Source organism: Pongo pygmaeus, chromosome 8 (assembly GCF_028885625.2).
Source record: "Pongo pygmaeus isolate AG05252 chromosome 8, NHGRI_mPonPyg2-v2.0_pri, whole genome shotgun sequence".
NCBI lineage: Eukaryota > Metazoa > Chordata > Mammalia > Primates > Hominidae > Pongo > Pongo pygmaeus.
In genome coordinates this window covers 119723195-119746572 of record NC_072381.2, presented here as the reverse complement: position 1 = coordinate 119746572, position 23378 = coordinate 119723195, and the positions used below count along the sequence as shown (strand labels likewise).

At 49.5% G+C, this 23378-nt stretch overlaps 1 protein-coding gene across 10 annotated transcripts in view; it reads left to right on the top strand.

Moving 5' to 3' along the window:
• AFAP1L2 (actin filament associated protein 1 like 2) overlaps window positions 1-23378 on the top strand; it is a 109962-nt gene that overhangs the window by 53070 nt on the left and 33514 nt on the right. For all 10 annotated transcript variants that reach the window (XM_054503851.2, XM_054503854.2, XM_054503848.2 and 7 more), the window contains 3 exons: window positions 10539-10667; window positions 17659-17733; window positions 19057-19151. In XM_054503851.2, the coding sequence (XP_054359826.1) occupies window positions 10539-10667; window positions 17659-17733; window positions 19057-19151 (299 nt within the window). The remainder of the gene's footprint in view (window positions 1-10538; window positions 10668-17658; window positions 17734-19056; window positions 19152-23378) is intronic.

Genomic DNA, 23378 nt, shown 5'->3' with positions numbered 1-23378 from the left:
GAAAACATAGCGGCCACCGCACAACTTCTTTTCTCTGCGTAAAAACTCCATACTCTTCTGTGTTGAGGAACAGGAGAGGCTATAAAGAAGGAGTGAAAATTTCCCATAGCCCCTCCACCAAAAGATAATTGCTGTTATCATTTTCCAGCCTTCTTTTTTCCTATCAACACAGCCTTTCCAATGTGAACTCGAGTGACCCCCATCAGCCTCTTGTTCTGAGGCTAAAATGGTTTGTGCTGGTTGTGGGACTTGCCGTGCAGAGAGATACCCGGGCAAACCTTTGTGCCTCCCACCCGCATAACTGGCCCCCGCTGGCTCTGAATGAAGCCACTCTTCTGGTAGATTGCATTTAAGGAATGTCTTAAATGGGTTGAGGAACAAAGGCTTCCCGGGACCCAAAGCCTCTTTGTCTGGCCTGGACCCTGGTGGCCGCTGGAACCTGGAGTGTCTCGAGTCTGCCCTCACGTGCCCTCTGAACTGCTGGAGTGCCTCAGGGGTCGGGTTTCTTTCACCCTGGGTTCTCTCTGATTCTGATCCCTAGGGGAGCAAGCCACCTCCATGCCCTTCCCACCTGTACCCTTGAGAAAATTCTCCCACCAGAGCACCATCCAAGACTGAGATGCCTCCTGTCCTTCCAGCCCATCAGCTGCCAGGGGCTGCCTCTGGTGGCTCGTTTTAGAGATGTTAACTGGCCCAGATGGGACTTGTGAGCCCTTTGCCCAGGTCTACTGGACTGACCAGCCCAGACCCTTTAAATAGGAGGAACTTTCATTAGTGAAGGCAGGTGGTATGTGTCTGTCTATCTGTTTAGAAGCCTTATGTTCAGCAGATGTTCTCTAAGCACTGACCTTAGCAAAGCACTATCTAGGCACAGTGGGGGAGGAAATCAAACCAGAAGATATAGTCCCTACCCACACAGAGCTTTCAATTTCATTTGGGGACAAAGGACTTGCATCCATGGGACAACAGAGAACAATAAAGACGGCTGAATCGTCAAGTAATAGCCCCGTGTGCTATTGGGCTGGATGGACAGGTAGTGCTTCTGGGCCGTTCCAGACAGAGTGGATGTGGCCCTTGGTAGGACTGAGGTCTTTTGCCCTTCTCTGTGCTTGGTTTCATGTCTTCAGCTGTGACTGTGTGAATTTTCAAAGGCCCTATCTGAGAAGCTCTGGTTCCAGCTGGCTCCTAAGCTGGGTTGGAATTCTGCTCTTGGGGAGTTTTGTTCCATTGGAGAGGTCGGCAGTGAGCAACTCGAGTTGTTTTTCCAGCAGTGCAAGCCATGGCCCAGCATCTGTCCCGTCTCTGTTTCAACGGCTAATCTGGGAATGCGGAGGGTGGCCTGTTCCTGGGGAAAGTGTTTTCAGTGATGAGACTCAAAGATAGGTGAGAAAAAGCAGATCTTGCAAAAATGATGGCAAGATGACCCTTGCAGGCCAGGCTTGGCGGGAGCAGAGCATTCATGGTGCTAGCAAGTGAAGCAAACCCCCCACCCCCCTCGCCATTTCTTGGAGATGGAGATAAAGAAAAACTTCTTGAGTATTTACACTGGAGAAAGTTATTTACATTTCTGGCTCAGTTTACTGGGTTTCAAGCAGGCAGAAATGACTACTGTCTGCTTTGGGTGCTGATTTTCAGGGATAAGAGCTTAAGCAGGACAAAAAACTGAGTACAGTGATATGTAAACATATAGATATCTTGAGACATCTTGACCCTTGCCTTCTACACTGTGTTCTTTTTTTTTTTTTTTTTTCAAGAGACAAGCTCTCATTATGTTGCCCAGGCTGGATTTGAACTCCTGGGTTCAAGCAATCCTCCCACCTCCAGGGTAGCTGGGACTACAGGTGCATGCCACCACACCTGGCTCAGCCTTCTTTTTTTTTTTGTTTCTCTTTTCTTTTCTTTTCTTTTCTTTTTTTTTTTTTTGAGACCGAGTTTCACTCTTGTTGCCCATGCTGGAGTGGAGAGCAATGGTGCGATCTCGGCTCACTGCAAACTCTGCCTCCTGGGTTCAAGTGATTCTTATGGTTCAGCCTCCTGAGTGGCTGGGATTACAGGTGTGTGTCATCATGCCCAGCTTATTTTTGTATTTTTAGTAGAGGTGGGGTTTTGCCATGTTGGCCAGGCTGGTCTCAAACCCTTGACCTCAAGTGATCCATCCACCTTGGCCTCCCAAAGTTCTGGGGTTACAGGTGTGAGCCACCGCACCCAGCCCCAGCCTGGCCTTCTGCACTCTTACCGTCCAGAAGGAAAAGGACTTTAGGAGAAAACATATTTTGAAGTATATCTGACTTTCTATAACAGGCATGAGCCTAGAAAGTTCTACATGTAGATCAGAAGGATCATATAGGAGCACCTTGAAAGTTTGCATTTTAAGGAACTTTACACATAATTTTATTAGGTAAAAAGACTTCATAAAGCAAATCATCACAACTTTAGCTAGGTAGTTCTTGACCTTGGCTGTGCATTAGACTCACCTGGGAGGATTGAAAAGTGCTGCCCCAGGTCACACCCAGAAGAATGACAGCAGAATCTCTGGGGGTGCACCCAGGCATCAGGATTCCTGTAAGTTTCCCCAGTGATTCCAGTGTGCAGCCCGGGCTGAGAATCACTGCTTTACCTCTTGTATGCATGTCTCTGAGTGGCCACACATTACGTGAACTTAAAGTAGAGCACGCCCTGTAAAGTCAGCAGTGAGGTGCCTTTGAGAGCATGGCAATCTGGTGTGGGAAAGCAGGAACTGCTGTTCTGTGCAGAAGTGCCCAGCAGAGGGGCTATAAAGATTCTTCCTACATCTACATGATGGAATGCTATGTAGCAAGAAAAAGGAGCAAACTTCTCATGCATTACAACCTGGATGAATCTCATATGCCTTATGTTAAGTAAAAGAAGTCAGACTCCGAAAGCTATTCCTGCTGCCGTGCTGTGGGAGTAGGGAGGGGGCTGCCTATAAAAGGCACAAAGAAACTTTCTCGGGTAGTGGGAAGGTTCCGTGCCTAACACAGCTGAGGGTGTTTGTCAAAACAAATAGAATTGCACAGTAAAAACAGGAGCGTTTACTGTATTTAAATTATATCCCAATAAAAAAGTTTTTTGTTTAAAAAAGCCATTGCCTTATCAACAATGAATGGGTAAGTAGAATGTAGTATATCCATATAATAGAATTGTATTCAGTCTTAAGAAGGAAGGAAGTAGCCATACCTACTACAACATGGATGAACCTTGAAAATATAATGCTAAGGGAAAGAAGCCAGATGCAAAATGTATATGAAATACCCAGAATAGGCAAATCCACTGGACCGAAAGTAGATTTGTGGTTGCCAGCATTCGAGCCTAGGCGGAAATAGCGAAGTCACTGCCTAATGAGTTCTCCTTTGAGGTAATAAAAAAAGTTCTGGAACTAGATAGTGGTAATGGTTGCACACATTGGGAATCTTAACACCACTGAATTGTAAACTTCAAGATGGTTAAAGTAGTAAATTTTATATTATCTGTATTTTACCATCACACACAAGAAAAGAAGGCTGGGTGTGGTGGCTCACGCCTGCCATCCCAGCTGTTTGGGAGGCCAAGGCAGGAGGATCCCCTGTGGCCAGGAGCTCAAGACCAGCCTGGGCCACATAGCACGACTCTGTCTCTACAAAAAATTTAAAAAATAGCAGGGTGTGGTGGTACATGCCTATAGTCCCAGCTACTTGAGACTATATATTCTCAAGTGGTACATGCCTATAGTCCCAGCTACTCAAGGAGAATCACTTGAGTCCAGGAGGTCAAGGGTGCAGTGAGTCATGATTGCACCACTGCACTCCAGCCTGGATGACAGAGTGACACCTTGTCTCAAAAAAAAAAGTAAAGTAAAATAAAAATAAGAAGAAAATCCCACTTCCTATGAACAGGCCAGACATACAGTAGATACGTGGTAAAGGCTGACTCAGTGTTTTACATTTTTGAAGACAAGGGGCATTTGCTCTGAGGTCACCCTTCTTAGGTGGTGTGAAGAGTGTGTTTTTCCAGAAGCTCATCTTGAGAACTTGAGAGCTCTCTCTGATCAGGAGGAAGACCTTCGACATTTTCCACCCCCCCGGCATCTACAGGATGCTGTTGCTTCTCGCAGAAAGCTTCACAAGGCTCCTAACTCTGACTGCTCCCCAGCAGTTGGGCTCATGAGGATAATACACTCAGTGGCTTGATCTCGGGAACTGTTGGGGCAGACGGGTGCTGTCTTTCTATATAAAGCGCAGGTCTGCTCAGTTTGACATTGGGAAGGAAAAGCATGCTCCATCTCAGGTCTTTAGCAAATGCAGCTGAATAAATAAAAATGTGTGCATAAAGCAGCAGGGAAATCGTGAAGAGTGGCTTTTTCGGCATGTTGGGAAGACGTTTATGGTTGGGAACTTAGTGACCAAAAAGCAAGACAGCCTCAAGATGAGAAAAGCTGGGGGAGGAGGTCATCTGGAGGAAGAGCTTCACCACAGCGGAGGGCAATGAATCGAGCAGTTGAACCGCCCAGCCCTGCGTGGGCCTTGGAAGTCTCGAACAAGAATCTTATTGACCCTAAGCAGACAACCCTGAACTTTAACAGAGCCGGGATGGAAAGCCTGCACAAGGGCCTACAGTTTCCAGAATGAACAACACATTTATTTCTCCCTCCCTCCACGGGAGGACGAGGAAGAGACTGAAATGAAAGTGTGGGGGATGGTGGGGGAGAAAGGAAATGTGGTGACTGAGTTCCAGGGCCTCAGGGCAATAGCCACATTCCTCTAAGGGATGCCCACCCCTCCCAGCCCTGGGGGTTGATAAATGTCACTGAGGTTGGCACACTGGGGCCTTGCCTTTGTTGATTGTTATTTCCCCAAGCCTGTGGCTGGATCCCAAAAGGGTGTGTCTGGAGGAGAATTGCCGATGGCCTCCGGTGTGCTTAGCACCTTGTTGGACACCCAAATCTATAAATCTTGACCCGAAAGAGCTTCTGCCCTGGAGATAGACACACACCCAGACGACTACGCGCAACTGGTTTTGACAGTCCACAACCTAGGGAGGCAGACACCAGCAAGAGAGCTGAGAGCCGCTGATCACAGTGGCTTTATGGAGAAGGGGCCTGGCTGGACCTGGAACAATGATATGGATCCAGAGAGGAAGGGAAGGAACATCCTTTCCTTTTGACTCTCTCTCATCCCCGGGCCTGCGCGCCTTCAACCCTGGGGCTTCCCCTTCACCCGCCACAGCCTAGAAGAAAAGGAGGGTATCCACATTGTCCAGCAGACAGCACCCAAGAGCTGCTCTCCCCCACACATCTGGCTGGCCCACCCGCTCCCCGATGGGCAGGCACCACGGCTGCCTGGTTCACCATGGTGTCTGATGGTTTTCCGCATCTTCACCACCCAGTGCCTACATCGGCAGGTCCTGTGGGTTCTCCCTGTCTCATGTCTCCAGTCCACTCTTTCTCTTCATCCCTACACCCTTTGCCTTGTGGAGTATGAAGGACTGATGGGCAGGGGCCATGACTCAGATACACTTTCCTGGCTCCCTGGGAATGACTACAGCCAATGGATGGATGGCAGACACAAGTGCTTTGAACTTGGATATGCTTGGATTTGATCCCCCGTGCCGCTACTCATCAGGGATGTGGCCAGATTGGGTTGTAATTCAGCCTCCTTAGCCCATTCCCACGGCTGTGCACTTGCAGGGTGGTTGTGAGAATTGAGGTGGTAGGGGCCCAGCTGATGGCATGGTGCCCAGCTGCCGGCATGGTGCCCAGCTGCCATGATTAGCTCACACCCTCATCATTCCATATGCACTAATGAGTTTATCTAACTGGCCTCCCTGCCTCCACTGCCAGTCCCCTTCCATCCATCCTCTTGAGGATCCACAGCTTCAGGATTATTCTCTCTAGTCTGCTTAAAGAATAGCCTTGCATGGCCCTGCAGAATAAGGCACCAACTCCTGAGCAGAATAATAAATCCTTCTTCATCTGCATCACCCCCAATCCACAGTTCTGGCCTCAGAGCCCACCTTCTCCCCTTTGAGGCCCACCCCCACCTACCTCCATGCTCCATGTTCCCCCGATACACAGAGCCACTGGGTGGTTTCCCAAACACACATGTACTTTCAGGGCTCAAGTGTTCTGAGCATCTCATCCCTTTTTCTTTCTTTCGGTTTTTTTTTTTTTTTTTTTTTGAGACGGAGTCTTGCTGTGTTGCCCAGGCTGGAGGGCAGTGGTATGATCTCGGCTCACTGCAACCTCCGCCTCTCAGGTTCAAGCGATTCTCCTGCTTCAGCCCCCCCGGGTAGCTGGGATTACAGGTGCATGCCACCACCCCTGGCTAGTTTTTGTATTTTTAGTAGAGACAGGGTTTTGCCAGGTTGGCCAGGCTGGTCTCGAACTCCTGACCTCAGGTGATCCACCCACCTTGGCCTCCCAAAGTGCTGGGATTACAAACGTGAGCCACTGCGCCTAGCCATCCCTTTTTCTTAAAATGCCTCTGCCCCTTTCCAGTGGGCTCCTATGCATTCCTCAATGACAAGCTACAATTCCTTTCCCTGATAAACTCAGAGCTTGTCTCACTTTCCTTATTGCATTGCTGGTCCTTGGAGACATCCCTGGATTAGTTCTCTTCTCACCCTGGGTTCACTAGGCCCCTGGAAGGGCTGAGGACCCCTTGGGGTCACCTTTGTCTCCCCAGGGCCAGGCCCAGCACTTTCCACCCTTTGGCTTGGTACATATTGGCTCACGTGAAATAGAAACAAAGGCTATTTTCCAGGAATTGGGCAGCTTTTGGGAATAGCCAAGGATGCGGAAGTGAAAAGATACTTACAGTTTTTATGGGTTTTTTTTTTTTTGAAGTGGCAGCAGAGGGACAGCCTTGAGAAGTTCAGAAGTCAGGAAAAATGCAGCTTGAGACCCCGATTGCCTTGCAAGGCCCTTTCACTTTCCCTTGTCCCCTGAAGCTGAGTTCAAGGCTCACTGTGGTTGTCCTCAATTTATTTTCCCTGGTTTGGCTTCTTTAAGCTCACTGCTTTTGAGTTCCTGTGGCCGACAGGAAACTCATGAATAGCTGTTAGAAACAAAACGCAACACAAGCTAAGGCCTTTTATTTGGGAGAACATGCTTTATTCTTTCTTTTAAATGCTTCTGTGGGCCAGCCTAGCAGATGCTGAATCAATGCTCGTGGACTTCATAGTAGGAAATGTTTGTTTGCAGACCATCGGGGCTCTCATTTACAAAGCTGGATTATGGTCCCTCCTCACTTTATCTCAGGCAAGAGTTGGAATTTTGCCATCACCGCGCTTCTTTCATTTCCTCGTTTAATTCAGTTTCTCCGCCTTGGTGTTGTCTCCCGTTCTTCTCTGGTTTGGCTCAGTCATCCAGGCCTAGCAGCACCACTGCCTTGGGTGAGGGTGCGGTGATGCTGGCAGTGCGGCTCTTGGCCCTTGGTGAGCAAGTCTGGTCACAGCAGGGCATGGGGCTGAGGCCTCCAGCTCCAGCAGAGAAGCTCCCCTGGGTCACATGGTGGGAGGCCCTACTGGTTAAGGTCAAGGTCAACAGGGCAACTTTTGCCAGGTGCAACCTCTACTGATGCCCATAGTAACTGATCCCGCCGATGCCTCTCTGTCTGCTGAGAAACTCCTGTGGCCCGTGCTCTTTGGGCAAACACTTAACTACCTGGAAGAGCTTAGTCTCTGCCCTGCACTCTGGTGTGCCCAGTGCCAGCCTCCCTCCCTCCTTGCTGGTTATTTGTAAATCTGCTCAGTGCCATGGTGGGGCTGCCAGCAATGCCAGGGAGACAAAGGAGCAGGGGTGAGGTGAGCAAATGAGTGCAGGCTTCCCACAAAGTGCCTGTTTCTCCTGAGCCACTGACTTGCCCCTAGAGTGACACAAATGAAAGGCCGCCCATGCAGACGGGGAGCTCATGCTGGTCTGGAGCAGAGTGATCACGAGGAAAGCAGGAGGTGTCAAGGGTTCTGGATGGTGGGCAAGTTGCTGGGGTCCAGATTTCAGAACAGCTCATTCATGCAGTAAACTCTAGGAGTTGGTTTCATGGAGGCCGTTTGGGGGAAGAATTGTTTGGGTTCTCAGTATTATGACTGTATTATGTAAGCTAGATAAGTAGAGGAGATGCTTTTTATAATCCCATCTGTTCCAGTATTTTGGCTAGATAGGACCTGCCAGATACCTGGATTTTTAGTGGACTTCTCTTTACTCTTAATCCAGGCCACTAATTTATTTTTCTTATAATTCAGCCACGGAATTCTTTCGTGTACAAAGTAAGTGGATAGATTTGCTTTGCTTTCATTTACTCATTTAGTCAACAAATATTTATTGGATATTGTGCTGGGCCCTGGAAATGTGAGCTCCACACAAAGCCTGTCCTTGGAGCTTGCAGCTAAATAGTGACACAGACAGCTACACTATGATGCAGTCAGAGCTGTGAGAGGATGTCTCAGTTTCTTATTGCTGCGGTAACAAATTACCAAACTTAGTGACATAAAGCAACACGAACTCATTAATTTACAGTTCTGGAGATCAGAATCTAGAGGGGGCCACAGGGCTCTATTCCTCCTGGAGGCTCTAGGAAAGAATCTACTTCTTCACCTTTTCCAGATTCCAGAAGCCACCTGTGTTCCTTGGCTCATGGTCCCTTCCTCCATCCCCAAAAGCCAACATGGTAGCATCTTATCTCCCTGACTCTTACCCTCCTACCTCCCCCTGTTATAAGAGCCACTGTGATTACACTGTGCTTACCTGCACAAACCAGGATAATCTCCTAATTAAATCACATCTGTGAAGTCCCTTTGCCATGTCAAGTAGCATATTCACAGATTTGAGGGGTTAGGTCATGGATATCATTAGGGGCCCAATATTTAGCCCACCACAGAGGCCGGTGCTGGTAACATGGATCTGTTAAAGAGGCCCAGAGAAGGTGTCTCAGGAGGAATGTTATCTAGACCAAGAACTGAGGTGTTACAGCAGATAGCTAGTTACGTATGAGCAGGCAGGAGAGGGCTCCCCACCCCGCCCCACACACTAGGAGTGTTGGATGCCACCAGGTGATGGTCAGGCAGTTGTTAACTGTTTCTCTAAAGGAATGATTGGTCACAGCTACTGCCAGAGAAAGGCAGGCTCCTCATAGAAAACACCTGAAAGCAATCAGCAGCTTCCCAATAAGATCTCAGGAGTGGGAGAAGTAAGGCAAGATCCCAGAAGTGTGCCAGCGTAGAAAACCCCAAGTCAAGCGGTCAAGCCTCATACTTGGTTTCTGAGGTCGCCCACGTAGCCGTCTTCCAAGTTGGACTTTACTTCTTTTCCTTTCCTTACTGTTCTAAAGCTTTCTAATAAACTTTCACTTCTGCTCTGAGACTCGTCTCAGTTTCCCCTTCTGCCTTATGCCCCTCAAATTCTTTCTTCTGAGGAGGCAAGAATTGAGGTTGCTGCAGATCTGTATGGATAACTACCACTGGTAACACAGGGACAAGTGTGATTTAGCAGAGGGGGAGAAGACCATGATGTGTAAAGGCCAGAGAAGGAAAGAGGGGTGCTGTGTCCGGGCTGTGGAGTATGACAGTGACCACGGGGGAGGCTGCTGCAGTCTGCAGGGCTTTGGAGGCCAGCTAGGGCCTCTGAGGAACCAGGTGTGGCTTTTTATTTCTTTTTTTTGTTTTTGAGATGGAGTCTCGCTCTGTCACCAGGCTGGAGTGTAGTGGTGTGATCTTGGCTCACTGCAACCTCCACCTCCCGGGTTCAAGCGATTCTCCTGCCCCAGCCTCCCAAGTAGCTGGGGCAACAGGCGCGGGCCACCATGCCCAGCAAATTTTTGTATTTTTAGTAGAGACGGGGGTTTCACCATGTTGGCCAGGATGGTCTTGATTTTCTGACCTTGTGATCCACCCGCCTCGGCCTCCCAAAGTGCTGGGATTACAGGTGTGCGCTACTGCGCTCGGCCCAGGTGTGGCTTTTAATCATGGACAACCTGTGAACAGATTCATACTTTAAAGCCGTGCAGCCAAGCCAAGGCGAGGCTTAGAACCATAGAACTTCAGAGCTGGAAGGAACTTTACAAAGCATTTGACCTAAAAGACCTAAGAAGTAAATGGGCCCAAAGGCATCCAGAGAGGATCAAGATGAGAGTAACCCTCATTCTAGCCACAGCTCTAAGAGCAGAGCTCAACGGCCCTCAAAGCACTTTGGAGGTAGTTTTTTCTTAGTTTTCACAAGAGCCCTGTGAGGGCTGACATTTGCAGTGGAGGAGATAGAAAGTTGGCTGACGAGGCCGTTGTCACTCTTCCAGCACCTGGTAGGGCTGGGGCTTCAGCGGAGGCTGTTCATCTCCAAGCCAAGGGCCTGTTTCTCTCTCCCTGTGGCCCCAGAGCTGAGAATCCCATCTTCTGCCCAGTCCCCCCACACGCTGCCAGACCTCACACCAAACCCTTCCTCTTGGGACCAGAGGGTTCGAGGTGGGAGGCTGCAGGGTCCCGAGGTATATCTGAGCTGGGCTTTGGAGAGAGGGCAGCCACTATACGTTTCTTCTGTTTCCTGTCCCTAGCCCTGGAACAGCTGCTGACGGAGTTGGATGACTTCCTCAAGATTCTTGACCAGGAGAACCTGAGCAGCACAGCCCTGGTGAAGAAGAGCTGCCTGGCGGAGCTCCTCCGGCTTTACACCAAAAGCAGCAGTGAGTATGGGCCCTGGGCGGTGCAGAGGCCTCCACGCCAACAAAGATGGTTGTGAGTCAGTGCAGGCTGCCATAGCTAAGGATCACAGGCTGGGTGCTATAAACGACACTTATTTTCTCACACTTCTGGAGGCCAGAAGTCTAACATCAAGGGATCAGCAGGTTTGGTCCCTTCTGAGGCCTCTCTCCCTGGCATGCTGATGGCTGTCTTCTCCCTGTGTCCTCACATGGGTTTTCCTCTGTGTCTGTGTCCCAGTCACCTCTTCTTATTAACTTTTTTGAAGCAGGGGCTCACTCTGTCACTCAGTCTGGAGTGCAGTGGCGTGATCATGGTTCACTGTAGCCTCAACCTCCTAGGCTCCCAAGTAGCTGGGTCTACAGGTACATGCCACCATGCCCAGCTATCTTTTTTTTTTTTGTATTTGTTTTTTTGTAGAGATGGGATTTTGCCATGTTGCCCAGGCTGGTCTCGAGCTCCTGGGCTCAAGCTATCCGCCCTGCCTGGGCCCCTCAAAGTGCCGGGATTACAGGGGTGAGCCACCGTGCCTGACCCTAATCTCCTCTCTCTCTCTCTTTTTTTTTTTTTTTTTTTGAGACGGGTTCTTGCTCTGTTGCCCAGGCTGGAGTGCAGTGGCATGATCTCAGTCCACTGCAACCTCCACCTCCCAGGTTCAAGCGATTCTCCTGTCTCAGCTTCTGGAGTAGCTGGGATTACAGGCGCCCACCACCATGCCCAGCTAATTGTGTATTTTTAGTAGACAGGGTTTCACTATGTTGGCCAGCTGGTCTCAAACTCCTGACCTCAGGTGATCCACCCACCTCAGCCTCCCAACGTGGGGGGATTACAGGCGTGAGCCACCATGCCTGGCCTTCATCTCCTCTCTTTATAAGGATATCAGTCATAGTGGATTAGGGCCACCCTAATTATCTTATTTTAACTTAATTACCTCTTTGAAGACCCTATCTCCAAATGCAATCATATTCCGAGGTATCCTGGGTGCTAGGATTTAATATATGAATTTTGAGGGGACACACTTCACCCCATAACAATGGTGCAGGACTGACCCGACTTGGGCCAGAGCCCCAGAAATCTCTGGCCACTTAACACAGCAGCCCACGAGTGAGGTTTTAAACGAAGTATTTTCAAAGCACTCTTCCGTGCTGGTTGAAAGTAGAGCTGGAATAATAAATTATAATAATAACTAGGGCTTACTGAGCATTCCCATGAGAATATGTAATAACCCATTTCATCTTTAAGTCATCCCTGTGAGGCTGGTGCTATTGTTATAGAGGGGGAAACTGAGACCTGGAGAGTTAAACCTGCCCGGTATTATACAACCCAAGGGAAAACATAGTTGGAAGACTTTGTAAATTACAGAACCCTGAGTCCATAATTTTTCTCTTTTTTAAATTGAGATCGTTTACGTATAAAGTACACATGTGAAATAATTCAGTGAGTTTTGATAATTGTATACCCCTGTGTCCTCATCACCCAAAACAAGATATAGAACATTTCCATCATCCAGAAAGTTCTGTCTTGGCCATTCCCAGCCACCCAACACAAGCAACCATTGTGCTGATTAATGTTGCCTGTGCTGGAGCTCTGTACAAATGGATTCATACGATGTGTACTGTATGTCTGGCTTCTCTGGAGATTCATCCATGCTGTTGAGTATGTCTGTAGTTTGTTCCTTTTATTGCTGAGTAGTATTCCATTCTGTGAATATATCACAATCTGTTTATCCTTTCACTTACTGATGGCCATTTGGGTTGTTCACAGATTTGAACTATTACGAATGAGGCGGCTAGGAACATTCTTGAAAAAGTCTTCTTGTGGACATATGGTTTTATTTCTAGCAAATTCAGATCCTTTTAAAAAAGGAAAACCCTTTTTGTGAAGTCTTAACAGTTGAGTTGATTTTTATGTCAGATGTTTGAGAACTGGAAATGCTGTTTGGGGACGGTCAGGGACCGTGTGAAGGCATCTAATCCATCTGCCTCCCAGCGGGAACAGGCCAAGTCCTGCCAGAGAAGGGAAGTCTCCACCTGCCCCAGCCATCACAGTCCAGAAATGCTTCCTTGTGTCCAACCTGAATCTGCCAGGCTACATTTCAAGGACTTTCCCCTTCCCTGTTCCCTGTGGAACTAGTTTCTATTCTCTGAATAAGCAGTCGTAAAGCCGAGGCATGTTGCTATATGCCCATCTGTCTTCTCTTCTGGAGGAATCATCTGCCATAGCCTCTCATCAGACGTGTTTTCCTTCAGCCTTTGCAGCTTCCCATGCTCCTGAAGGCTTTGTAGGGAGCGTCCGCCCGCCTGCCGCCGCCAGTGCTGGTCAGCAGCACATCAAAGCAGCCCATCGTGGGAACACAGATGGGAAATCTACATTACAAAGCAGGAAAGGTGGAGGCAGATGGTTCACTCCATGAAGGATTCATCAGTGGAATCCTCTAAAAAGCACACTCCCCACACCACTTCGATATGCTCCACCTTGAACGTTCAATGATAAAAAACACCTCTGCTGGGAACTGGAAACCACCTGTTTGTGATAAGTCTGACCCGTGGATCTTGGTGCTAACCACTCTGGCAGCGCCTCCTACATGTGGTCTCTTTTTTGAATTAACCTGTGATGTGGCTTCCTGTAGAATGACCTTTTTGTTCTGCCCTTGATCGGCTCTTATAAAGTCAGGCCTTCCCCTCTCCATGGACTCTGCAGCTCGTAGGGGGTGGGAAGCTGCTGAGAACTGGTCATGGGTTCCCCAAGGTGAATCACCTCCAGAGTGCCACCCATGCACAGCCACACTGAGGCCTGGGGCCTGTATTCTCAGAAGCGAAGCCCACTTGTTAATAGCCACTGTTTAACGGAACTTCCCTTCCAGTCCTCTTTGTACCCCTTAAACTGCAGAGTGGGTACAATAGCAGCCAACGTTTATTGTGTACTTTCTGAGTCCCTGTACTTAATGCAGTAAATGACATGAATAACATCATTCATCCTTTACCCCAAAGCATATTCCCATTTTACCAACAAGGAAACCAAGCCTCTGAAAGTCACTTGCCTGAGGGCACACGGCTCTGAGGGCAGAGCCAGGGCTTGGGCCTGGACAGGTGGACCTAACCTTATCTCCCTCTGCTCCACTGCACTGCAGTAACTGTTGTGTCGCACAGGACAGAATCGTAAACACACATACTGCACCTGAAATTACAGCATTCTTTCCCTCGGCCTCCCAGGCCCACCTCTACCCAAAAATTAGCTCAGCCTGTTGAAACTTGTAGATGGAAGCAAGGTGATCATCTCAAGATAGCCGTGGTCCACACAGACTGAGCTGCTGGGACTTCCACACATTTTGGGCAGGACGTGTATGTGTGCATTTACACTTCGCAAAGGGAATTGTCTCTTTGAGTTTTCTCAAAACTCAAAACTTTGTTTTCTTTTTATCTCAGTGTAACACAAATTTTTCTACCCTCTTTGCTTTTTATCTGGATGGAGAGGTCCAGGCATAGACTAAGATCTGTTTATTGAGGGCTTGGCTCCCTGTTGTCTATTCCAGCCTTCACCAGTGACAGCTGTGTCCCCACCATACCAGCCCCCACTCCTGCCTCACACTCCCACCCCCACCCTCAGAGGCTCCAGGGACGTTTCAGTGGCTGCCCCTCTGGTCAAAAGCACTTCAAATGTTCTGTATCCAGTGGTGGCAAAGAGGTTCATGTTCCTCCTCCCCACCCTACGCCAGTTCTCTGGGAAGGGCCACCCTCTGCAGACCTCCAAGCACTTCGAGCTCATCTTCCCAATACCTTCAGGCCGTAGTCATTTCCCACCCACTGTGTAATGATTAGATTCAGGTATGTCTCTCCTGCCGGACTGTGGGGTTCACAAAGGCAGAGGTAACATCTGTTTTCTGCTGTATCCCCAACACTTAGCACAGTGCTGATGCTGCATGCACTTCATCAGATAGTTGAGTGAATGATAGAAAGTTCTCTAGCCCAAGGCTGCCACCTCCCAGACAGGACTGAGCAGTCTGGCCTCCCTGTCCGCAGCCTCCCTGTCTAGGGCCAGGTTTACTGTATTTTTCCCACAATTGCAGAAGGTCTTGGGAGCCTCTTACTTCCCAACCTGGAGAGTCCTAGATTAGCAACCCTCTGAGAATCAAAACCAAGTCAGCCTCAGCCTGCAGCCCACCCGAGGTGGGCCGATGCACCCTCATGAAGTAGCCAGTGTGAGTTTTCTCTGCAACTTACAAATTATCATCTTAGAGAGAAAACACCTGCTCAGAATCTAACATTTAAAACAATAACATCTTGTCTTTTATTTTTTTGTATAGGTATGTGAATTTAGTTAATGATATTAAAAAAAATGAACACTGAACACTATGTTCTTCCAATTCCTTTTCTGATCCTTATCAGCGTTATCTGAATATTTTGGAGTAGCTGTGGTTTGCCTCTGTTTCTGCTTTACATTATTTTTATATTTAGAATTGCTGCATGCACACATTTCCATGTGTTGACAGTTCATATGCTTTTTCTTTTTTTGCTATTCTGAAACATGATCTTATAATTAAACTCTAGGTCTTGGGTATCTTTGTAAACAGACACAGAGCTACCTTGCTAGTTTTCACGATTGGGTAGAGTTCAATGCTGGATGAATCCTAATGTTTAACCTATTGGTAGACATTTAAGTTGTATTTTTTTTTTTTGAGATAGTCTTGCTCTGTTGACCAGGCTAGAGTGCAGTGGCACTATCTCGGCTCACTGCAAGCTCCGCCTCCCGGGTTCACGCCATTCTCCTGCCTCAGCCTCCCGAGTAGCTGGGACTACAGGTGCCCGCCACCACGCCTGGCTAATTTTTTGTATTTTTAGTAGAGACGGGGTTTCACCATGTTGGCCAGGATGGTCGCAATCTCCTGACCTCGTGATCTGCCCACCTCGGCCTCCCAAAGTGCTGGGATTACAGATGTGAGCCACCGTGCCCGGCCATATGTTGTATTCTTTTTTAAAAAAAAAAAAATCATGCAATATTGTAGTGAATGTCCTCAAATACAATTTTCTTTAAATGCTAGAGTTTATCTGTAGTATAAGTTTCTGGCAGTAGAAATGCTGGGTCAAAGAATATGAACACAAAAATGTATCCTCCAAAATCATCTCTAAAATGGCCATGCCAATTTATACACACTCTTCAGTAACCCATTTAGTTTCTAAAGGTGACTTGCTGTTATATATGTTGATGTGCCATGGTTTGTTACCGTTTTCCTATTGTTGAGCCTTTGAGTCATGTCCCATGTTTTAAGCTGTCATTTTTCATCTTAGTTGTAAGGTTACCTTACCTTTCCAAACCGCCTAGTATCTGAGTTTTGTACTCTTGAAAACTGAAGAGTTTGGTTGAAACCGGCAGTATTTTGTCATGCAGACAAGAAAACGGAGGCACAAGCGTTAGGTGCTTTGCCCAGAATTATGCCGTTATGGCAAAGCTTTGGTTGAGACCCCGTCTCCTGCCTCTCCCTGCAGGGCACTTTTCCCCTCTGCCATGCTCTGGAGAAGGAACTGACTCAACCCTCTTTGAGTCTCAGCGGGTGGGAGTCTGTGAGTTCCAGTTCACTCCATTTGTACCTCATAGCTCCCACCCATAAACTGCTGCAGTCCCTGGCACAGGGGTGACATTGCTTGTCCTGGCAGGGCAAGGCACTAAGATGACAACCCCAGGTGCTGATCACTGAGGCTGTATCCAGCCCCGTCCTGTTCCTCTTGGCTCTCGGGGCCCTGCTTTTGCAGGCCTGTTGGCTGGAGTTTGGGCGGTCTGTGGCCGTAGAACAGAGTGACGCTGAACTGCTTCCTTCGCCAGAGGTTAGAACTGGGTCCTTTGGCTCAGTAACGCGGTCTCTAACCACTGGAATTTATCAGCCACAAGTTTCTAGGAAATGCAAATTAAGGCTGCAGAAGAAATTCAAGAGGATTTTGATGAAGAGAAACACTAGAATGAGCTTCCTCTGAAGACTTCTGAAGAAAGGGTCCTTGGGGGATTGGAAATGGAGCAAGAGTTAGGAAGCCAGCTTTTCTCTGCCCAGGCAGGCATGAGAAAGGTGACTTAACCTGCACAGAAGTGGTTTTAAAGGAGGGCATGGATTGTGCCACTGCAGGGTATAATCTATAGGGTAGAGCAGGTGGCTGGTGGCTCCTCAGTTCTTATTCTCAGGATACTCACCCCTTTAAACTCAGAACTCACGTGATTTGGCTATTCAGGTCCCCCTTCACCCATCCAATGGCCCCCTACCTAGAGGCCTGCGAACTAAACTGCCAGGTCCTCAGTGTGACCTGGCTTATCTACACACACTGGATCAGCCCATTCAAGTAATTCAGACTAGGGTGAGAATGACAGGAAATATTTTACAATTTAAATGAAATGCTACGAAGCCCAGAGACATCTCTACTTGGTGGGATACAAGGCAGATCTTGAACTTAAGATTTCTTTTTTCTTTTTTGTTTTTAAGATGGAGTCTCACTCTGTTGCCCAGGCTGGAGTGCAGTGGTGCGATCTCAGCTCACTGCAAACTCTGTCTCCCAGGTTCAAGTGATTCTCCTGCTTCAGTCTCCTGAGTAGCTAGGATTATAGCTACCATGCCTGGCTAACTTTTGTATTTTTAGTAGAGACAGGGTTTCATCATGTTGGCCAGGCTGGTCTCCAACTCCTGACCTCAAGTGATCCGCCCACCTCGGCCTCCCAAAGTGCAGGATTTTTATACCATAAGCTATCCCTCTGTATCTTACCTGCCCCCACACCCTCGGCCAGGCTAGAAAACTAGCAGTCAGCAACTTGTCATTTCTCTTTTGGAAATCTGTCAGCTCTTTCCATGTTGGACTATTCTTTCAATCCACTGAAAACGCTGTGTGCTTTTACTGGAACCCAGGCAGATGAAAACGGCTCTGGGGTAACAGGGTTTCTAGCTGGAGGCCCTTTCTCTTCATGAAGTCACACAAAGCCTGTGTCTCCTTCCTTGTGCAGGCTCTGATGAGGAGTACATTTATATGAACAAAGTGATCATCAACAAGCAACAGAATGCAGAGTCTCAAGGCAAAGGTACGAGGCTGGGATCACTGACGCGGGTATGATGGCCACTCCTGGGATAGGGGAAGGTCCAAGCTGGTTCTGTCCCACCTTTCTTTCCTCGCAGCCGGCACACAGACCCGCCTGGCGGAGTTATTTTTAGAAGCCACATTTTTGTTGGTCGTATTTTGGGTTGATGTATTTCGGGATGTTTCAACAGGCCACCCCCTCCTTGCCCATTGGATAAGGAATCTGGCCCTAAAACTTTTTGGCTGTTCCCAGCATCATCCCAGGAACAGGAAGTCATAATTCAGATGTTCGAAGAAAGCAGCTGTGTGTGGTGCTGATCCCACGGTTCTGCCTTTATGTCTTTTGATAAAAGTCTGTTTTGAGGAAGAGGAGAGAGAAATAAATGGTGGTGTCAGCAACTGCCTTAATAGTCAAAGATGATGTTCAAAGGTGCTGTCTTTGGCGGAACGTTTTGTCTTCCATGGGAAGGACATATGTTGTCTTCCATGGTGCCTCACTCTTCTGCTCTGTTCTGCTCTCTGCTTTTCCCTTAAAACCTCCAGGGAGGGGCCTGGCAAAACCCCGGGGAGGCCCAGAGGTATGCAGAGCTGCCTAGTTGCAGAAGAGGCAGGCTAAGAAGCTCCATCTCCTAACTCCCAAGCCTGTGACTTAACCACAAAGGCTTAGAGAAGGGTGGGAACACAGCATGGCAAAGCACTCAGTCCTGTTGAAGGCTTGTCTTTGAGACATCAGCCACCAAATCCCCGACGTCGGGCCTGCCTGAGCCTGTCTGTCCCAGGGCTGGCTGAAATGGTCAGGCTCAGAAGTGTCTTCGGCACCTTTCCTTCCAAGTGCACCGAGGGTTGGTGGCCTCACTTCCCCGGTGTGGCTCCTTCGCTCCCTGCCCCTCACCAAGCCTGGGACATGGCAGAGCTCATCCAGATGAGGTTGGCCACTCTGGCGGGGGTCACTTGCCTTCCGGGTAAACTGTGGGAGGAAAGAGGCATAATCACAGGGTCCATGCTGAGAGTGGCTCAATATAGTGGCCACCAGGCAGCTCCTCTGCTGGCCAAAGCTCTGTGGCTAGACCATTTTTTTTGACATGGGATGGGTACGGGAGCAGGTACAGAGGCTGCCAGAAACCCCAGGCATGTAGCTGGGGCACTCCTGCACCCTATTATTGGAGGGAGGAAAAACAACTTCGGTTCCAGGGACCGCCTGCCTGGGTAATTAACACCTGCTCAGAAAGAACTCACGGGGTGCATGTGACCGGGCATGCCTGAGGAAGGAGACCCTGTGTAAGGCTGGTCACCCCTCACCGAAGCCTTTCCCTTTTGCTGCCCGCAGCGCCTGAGGAGCAGGGCCTGCTGCCAAATGGGGAGCCCAGCCAGCCCTCCTCGGCCCCTCAGAAGAGCCTTCCAGACCTCCCACCACCCAAGATGGTAAGTGTCAGTCCAGGACCCCTGACTTCCCTGACGTGAGCCCCTTGAACTTCCAGTTGTCCTCACAGGTGTCAGCTCACTAAGTGTCTGGCATTTTCTGAGCAGCTACTGTGTTCAGGGACTGGGACAAGGTACGTGTAGGGACAGAGCAAAAGTAAACCTGCCTAAAGGTGATTTGCTTGGGGCCATAGTACTCCGGATGCTGAGGATGATGGGACTGGGGAAATTTGATTGAGTGCCACCTGACGCTACTCAGGCTCTTTATCCAGCACTATGTGAAAAGGGCCATGAACAGCTGTGGTCACCAGCCTAGGCCACAGTGACCTTTAAAAAATTTGCAATAGCCAGGTACAGTGGTGCATACCTGTTTTCCCAGCTACTCAGGAGGCTGAGGCAGGAGGCTTGCTTGAGGCCAGGAATTTGAGGCTGTAGTGCACTGTGATCACACTTGTGAATAGCCACTGCAGGCCAACCTGGGCAACATAGCAAGACCCCATCTCTAAGATATAAAATAAGTGAATAAATAAATAAATAATTTAATTCCACTACATTGTTCTGGAGTTTAAAGGAAAAGTAAAAATTCATAAATCATATCACACTGTACTACCTGCTTGAACCTTACCAATAGTTCTTATTAAACATAGAAAAAAAAAATCCCGTTCCTTAGCATGGCCTCAGGGCCTATGATCTGGCTCAGCTGCATGTCCTGCCTCCTCATACAGGGTCTTCACTGGCTTCCCTTCTGTCCCTGGATTCTGTCACTGTGGTCAGGCCTGCTTTAGGGACTTTGTACCTCCTGGGCCCCTACCAATTGCTCATCTCTCCAGAGTTCTTAAGAGAGACTCCTGCTGACCTGGCTAAGTAAGGCATCCCTCCCCCATCTGCACCCGGGTTGCTATCTACCCACCACCCAGTTACCCGCTCTATGGCACCTGCTACTGGAACAGTCTTGTTTACTGTCTCCTCTCCTGATGTCAGCTCCTGAGGACAAGGACCTTGTCTCTCGTTTATTATTTTGTGTCCAGTATCTGCAGACATGGACAGATGTAGGCCATACATAAATATCCATTAATTTGGATGGATGGTGTTGTAAAATCATATGGATGTGGGTTCAAATTCCAGTTCTGCATGCCACTAGCTCTTTGACCTTGAGCAAGTTATTTAAAGTCTCTAATCCTCTATTTCCTGGTTTATATGGAAGAAATGCTCACATCTGTCTTGTCAGATGGGCTTATCCAATGGGCTAAGGCTGGCAGCCCCTCACCGCTGTGTGGGGCATACTGTGCTAGTATTCAGTGAGGTAAGTGGTAGTATTTATATTTTAAGGGCGAGGAAACCTAATGTCACACAGCCTGTAAGTGACAGAGTCAGCATTTGAACCCAGGTTCTTTCCTCTGTAGGGCATGGCTGGGGAGGGATCCTGGGGCAGGACTGGGGTCTCAGAAAGGTTTATATGGGTAGCCAGGGGGTCTGGGATCAGCACCAACAGGAAGCTAAGCTCCTGCCAACTGACCATCACCTGATCTGTGGGCTCATGTTTCCGTGGAGGGGGTCCCAGCCCCAGAATGACTCTGGACTGACCCCTTCATTCATGCCTTCCTGGGGGGCAGGGACCACAGCTGAGGATCTGACTCCACCATGTGGGGTAGGTGGGCAGTTCCAGAGAACCTGGGACAGTGTCCCATTGCATGCCCTTGAGCTGGGTGACAGCTGGTGGGGACTCCTCATCTCAGGCTGAGTGAGGCTTGATGTCAAGACTGAACCTGAGTCCCTGGTGTCCCTGCGATGCTGACAATGCCAGCGACTGCTACCCCCTGAGCCTCAACCCCATACCATGCACACACACCATCCACCCACCACCCATCGAGGAATGGGTATTTTCGTCACTGTTTTTCATATGAAGAAACAGACTCAGAGTTAAAAACCACTGGCCACAGTCCCACAGTTGGGAGGTACAAGGCTAGGATTTAAATGCAGGTTTTTGTTGTTGTTGTTGTTGTTGTTCCCAATTCCTCCCCCAGCCTGGGCCTCCCTGACATTTGCAAGGGCTCAAGCTATGCTCCCTCCAGCGCCAGGCTCCCCTCACTTTCAGCCCTGATACCTGGGGGAAGAGCATAGCCCCTCTGCCGTCCCATCCATTGGCTGATGGCTTTAACCAGAGGTTTTCTGGTGTGGCCCAGGCATTGCTTGCTGGGTGGTGGGAGTGGAAAGGTGGCTGTTCTGAGCCGTGGCTGGAACTTTTCTATCCTAAATCCAGCGTCTGATTCTGACTAAGGTGCCTTGGGCTTTGCTAGTGGAAGTGCCATCTTCTGCCCCACAAGGGGCAGCTGCTGGTGGGTCCCCACCTGGTGGGTAGGGACAGAGTTTCATGAGCACCGCCTACTGTGTGAGTGTTCTAGAGATTGTGTTTTACAAACACAGCATGGACTGAGGGGCCCAGGGTCTGGGACCTGGCTACAGCTTTAAGTTAATTGGGCCATGGTGAGTCCTTGCAGGCCCTGGGATTCCGATGCTGGCTTCTGTTCCTCGGCCAGTGCCCTGTGCCTCAGACACTGAGTGTGGGGAGGGGGCATGTGGCCCCCTCTGGAGTAGACTTCCTGGATTGTCGTCTGTGACTAGGGCTTGTGTCCCTGTTTGAAAGAAACTGGTGCTGCAGTTGGGGAAAATATCAGCACCCAGGAATGGCACGATCCCAAGGAGGCCTTTCAGCTAAGTGGTAACTGCCTGTGGACAGCTTCCAGGCCCCAGGGAGACTTCTAGCAAAGCCAGCTGACTTGACAGGAAAAGGCAGCTCCCTCCCACTTTGTGGACTTTCTCTGCTGTGAAGGACCAGAGACGGGTGTGGACCGCGAGTCCCCTGGCTAGGTCCCACCTGGTCTTGTGCAAGGCACCCACCTCTACCCCAGGGGGTTCCAGATGTGGTGTGGGGATGTAGGTGGTGTACACCGGGCACTCTCCCTGTCCTTGCCCACACACATGAGCACACGTCCTCACTCCCTCAGGCCTCCTCTCTGGTTGAATCAGGCTGAAGCAGCCATCGCTTTTAGTCCAAGGCCCCCAGAGCAGCAGCGTCAGGGCGGAGCCATGTCTGTGGCTCTGAAGGAGGAGAATCAGAGCAGGGAGAGGCCATGGCTGCTGGAACCCCATGGCCACGCTAGCCAGACCATCAACCGTGGCCAACAAACATCTGTTTCTCCTGCAAGGACCATGGCACCTGGCTGTGTAGACAGCAGCCTGGAGAGGCCACAGCTGCCTGAGTCACTGTCCAGCTCAGGCTGGAACCCTGAGCCTGGAGTGCCCTGTGGCCTCTCTTCCTCAGACAGAAAACTCGTCCCTTCCTCCCCTCAGCCCAGAACTTCAAGGTATCAGGGAGGCTTGTCCATCTGAGGGCTGGACCCTGCACAGCTGCCTGGCCCTGGGCTCACTGGCACCTGCAGCAGCACCTGCACATCCGCCTGGGGTCCTCAGGGCCTATGGCTGGGCCAGGATCATGCCTCGGTCGCAGGCTCGGGATGCTTATCGGCCACGAGCCCAGATGTCCTCACTCCAACCCCTACAGACTCAGTAGAGAGCAGGTCTCTCCAGCGATAGAAGGGGCAGCCAGGGGTTTGGAGCAACTTTGTGGGTGTGGACAGTGACTCAGGCAGCTGTGGCCTTTCCAGGCTGCTGTCTGCACAGCCAGGTGCCATGGTCCTTGCAGGAGAAACAGATGTTTGTTGGCCACGGTTGATGGTCTGGCTAGCACGGCCATCTCCACCCCATCATCCCTCTGAGGCCTGGCCATGCGCTGGCCTGCTCTTACATGAGCTGCTCTGTGGGGGAAACCACTTAATCCCTAAAAGGACGTTGCCATGGCTAGCCTTGGAGGCTGGGCCTGGCCTGTCCACTCACCCCCGCCTGGGAGCCTTCTGCAGTGTACTCTGGGGCAGGGTGGTTAGAGCTGTGAGGATGGCTTGGGTCTTCTGAGCCACCCCTCTCAGCTCGTGTCTAGTCTAAGCCAGGTGTTGGCAAACTGTAGCTCACTGGCCAAATCTGACCTGCAACATCCTTTAGTAAATAGTGTTTTGTTAGAACACAGCCAACCTTATTGAGTTGTATTAGTCTGTGGACTTCTGAGCTACAGCAAGCAATAGAGTTGAATAGCTGAGATAAGACAGAGGTCATCCTGAGTGGCCCACAAGTCCCTAAAATATTTACTTTTTGGCCCTTTCCTGAGAAGATCTGCGG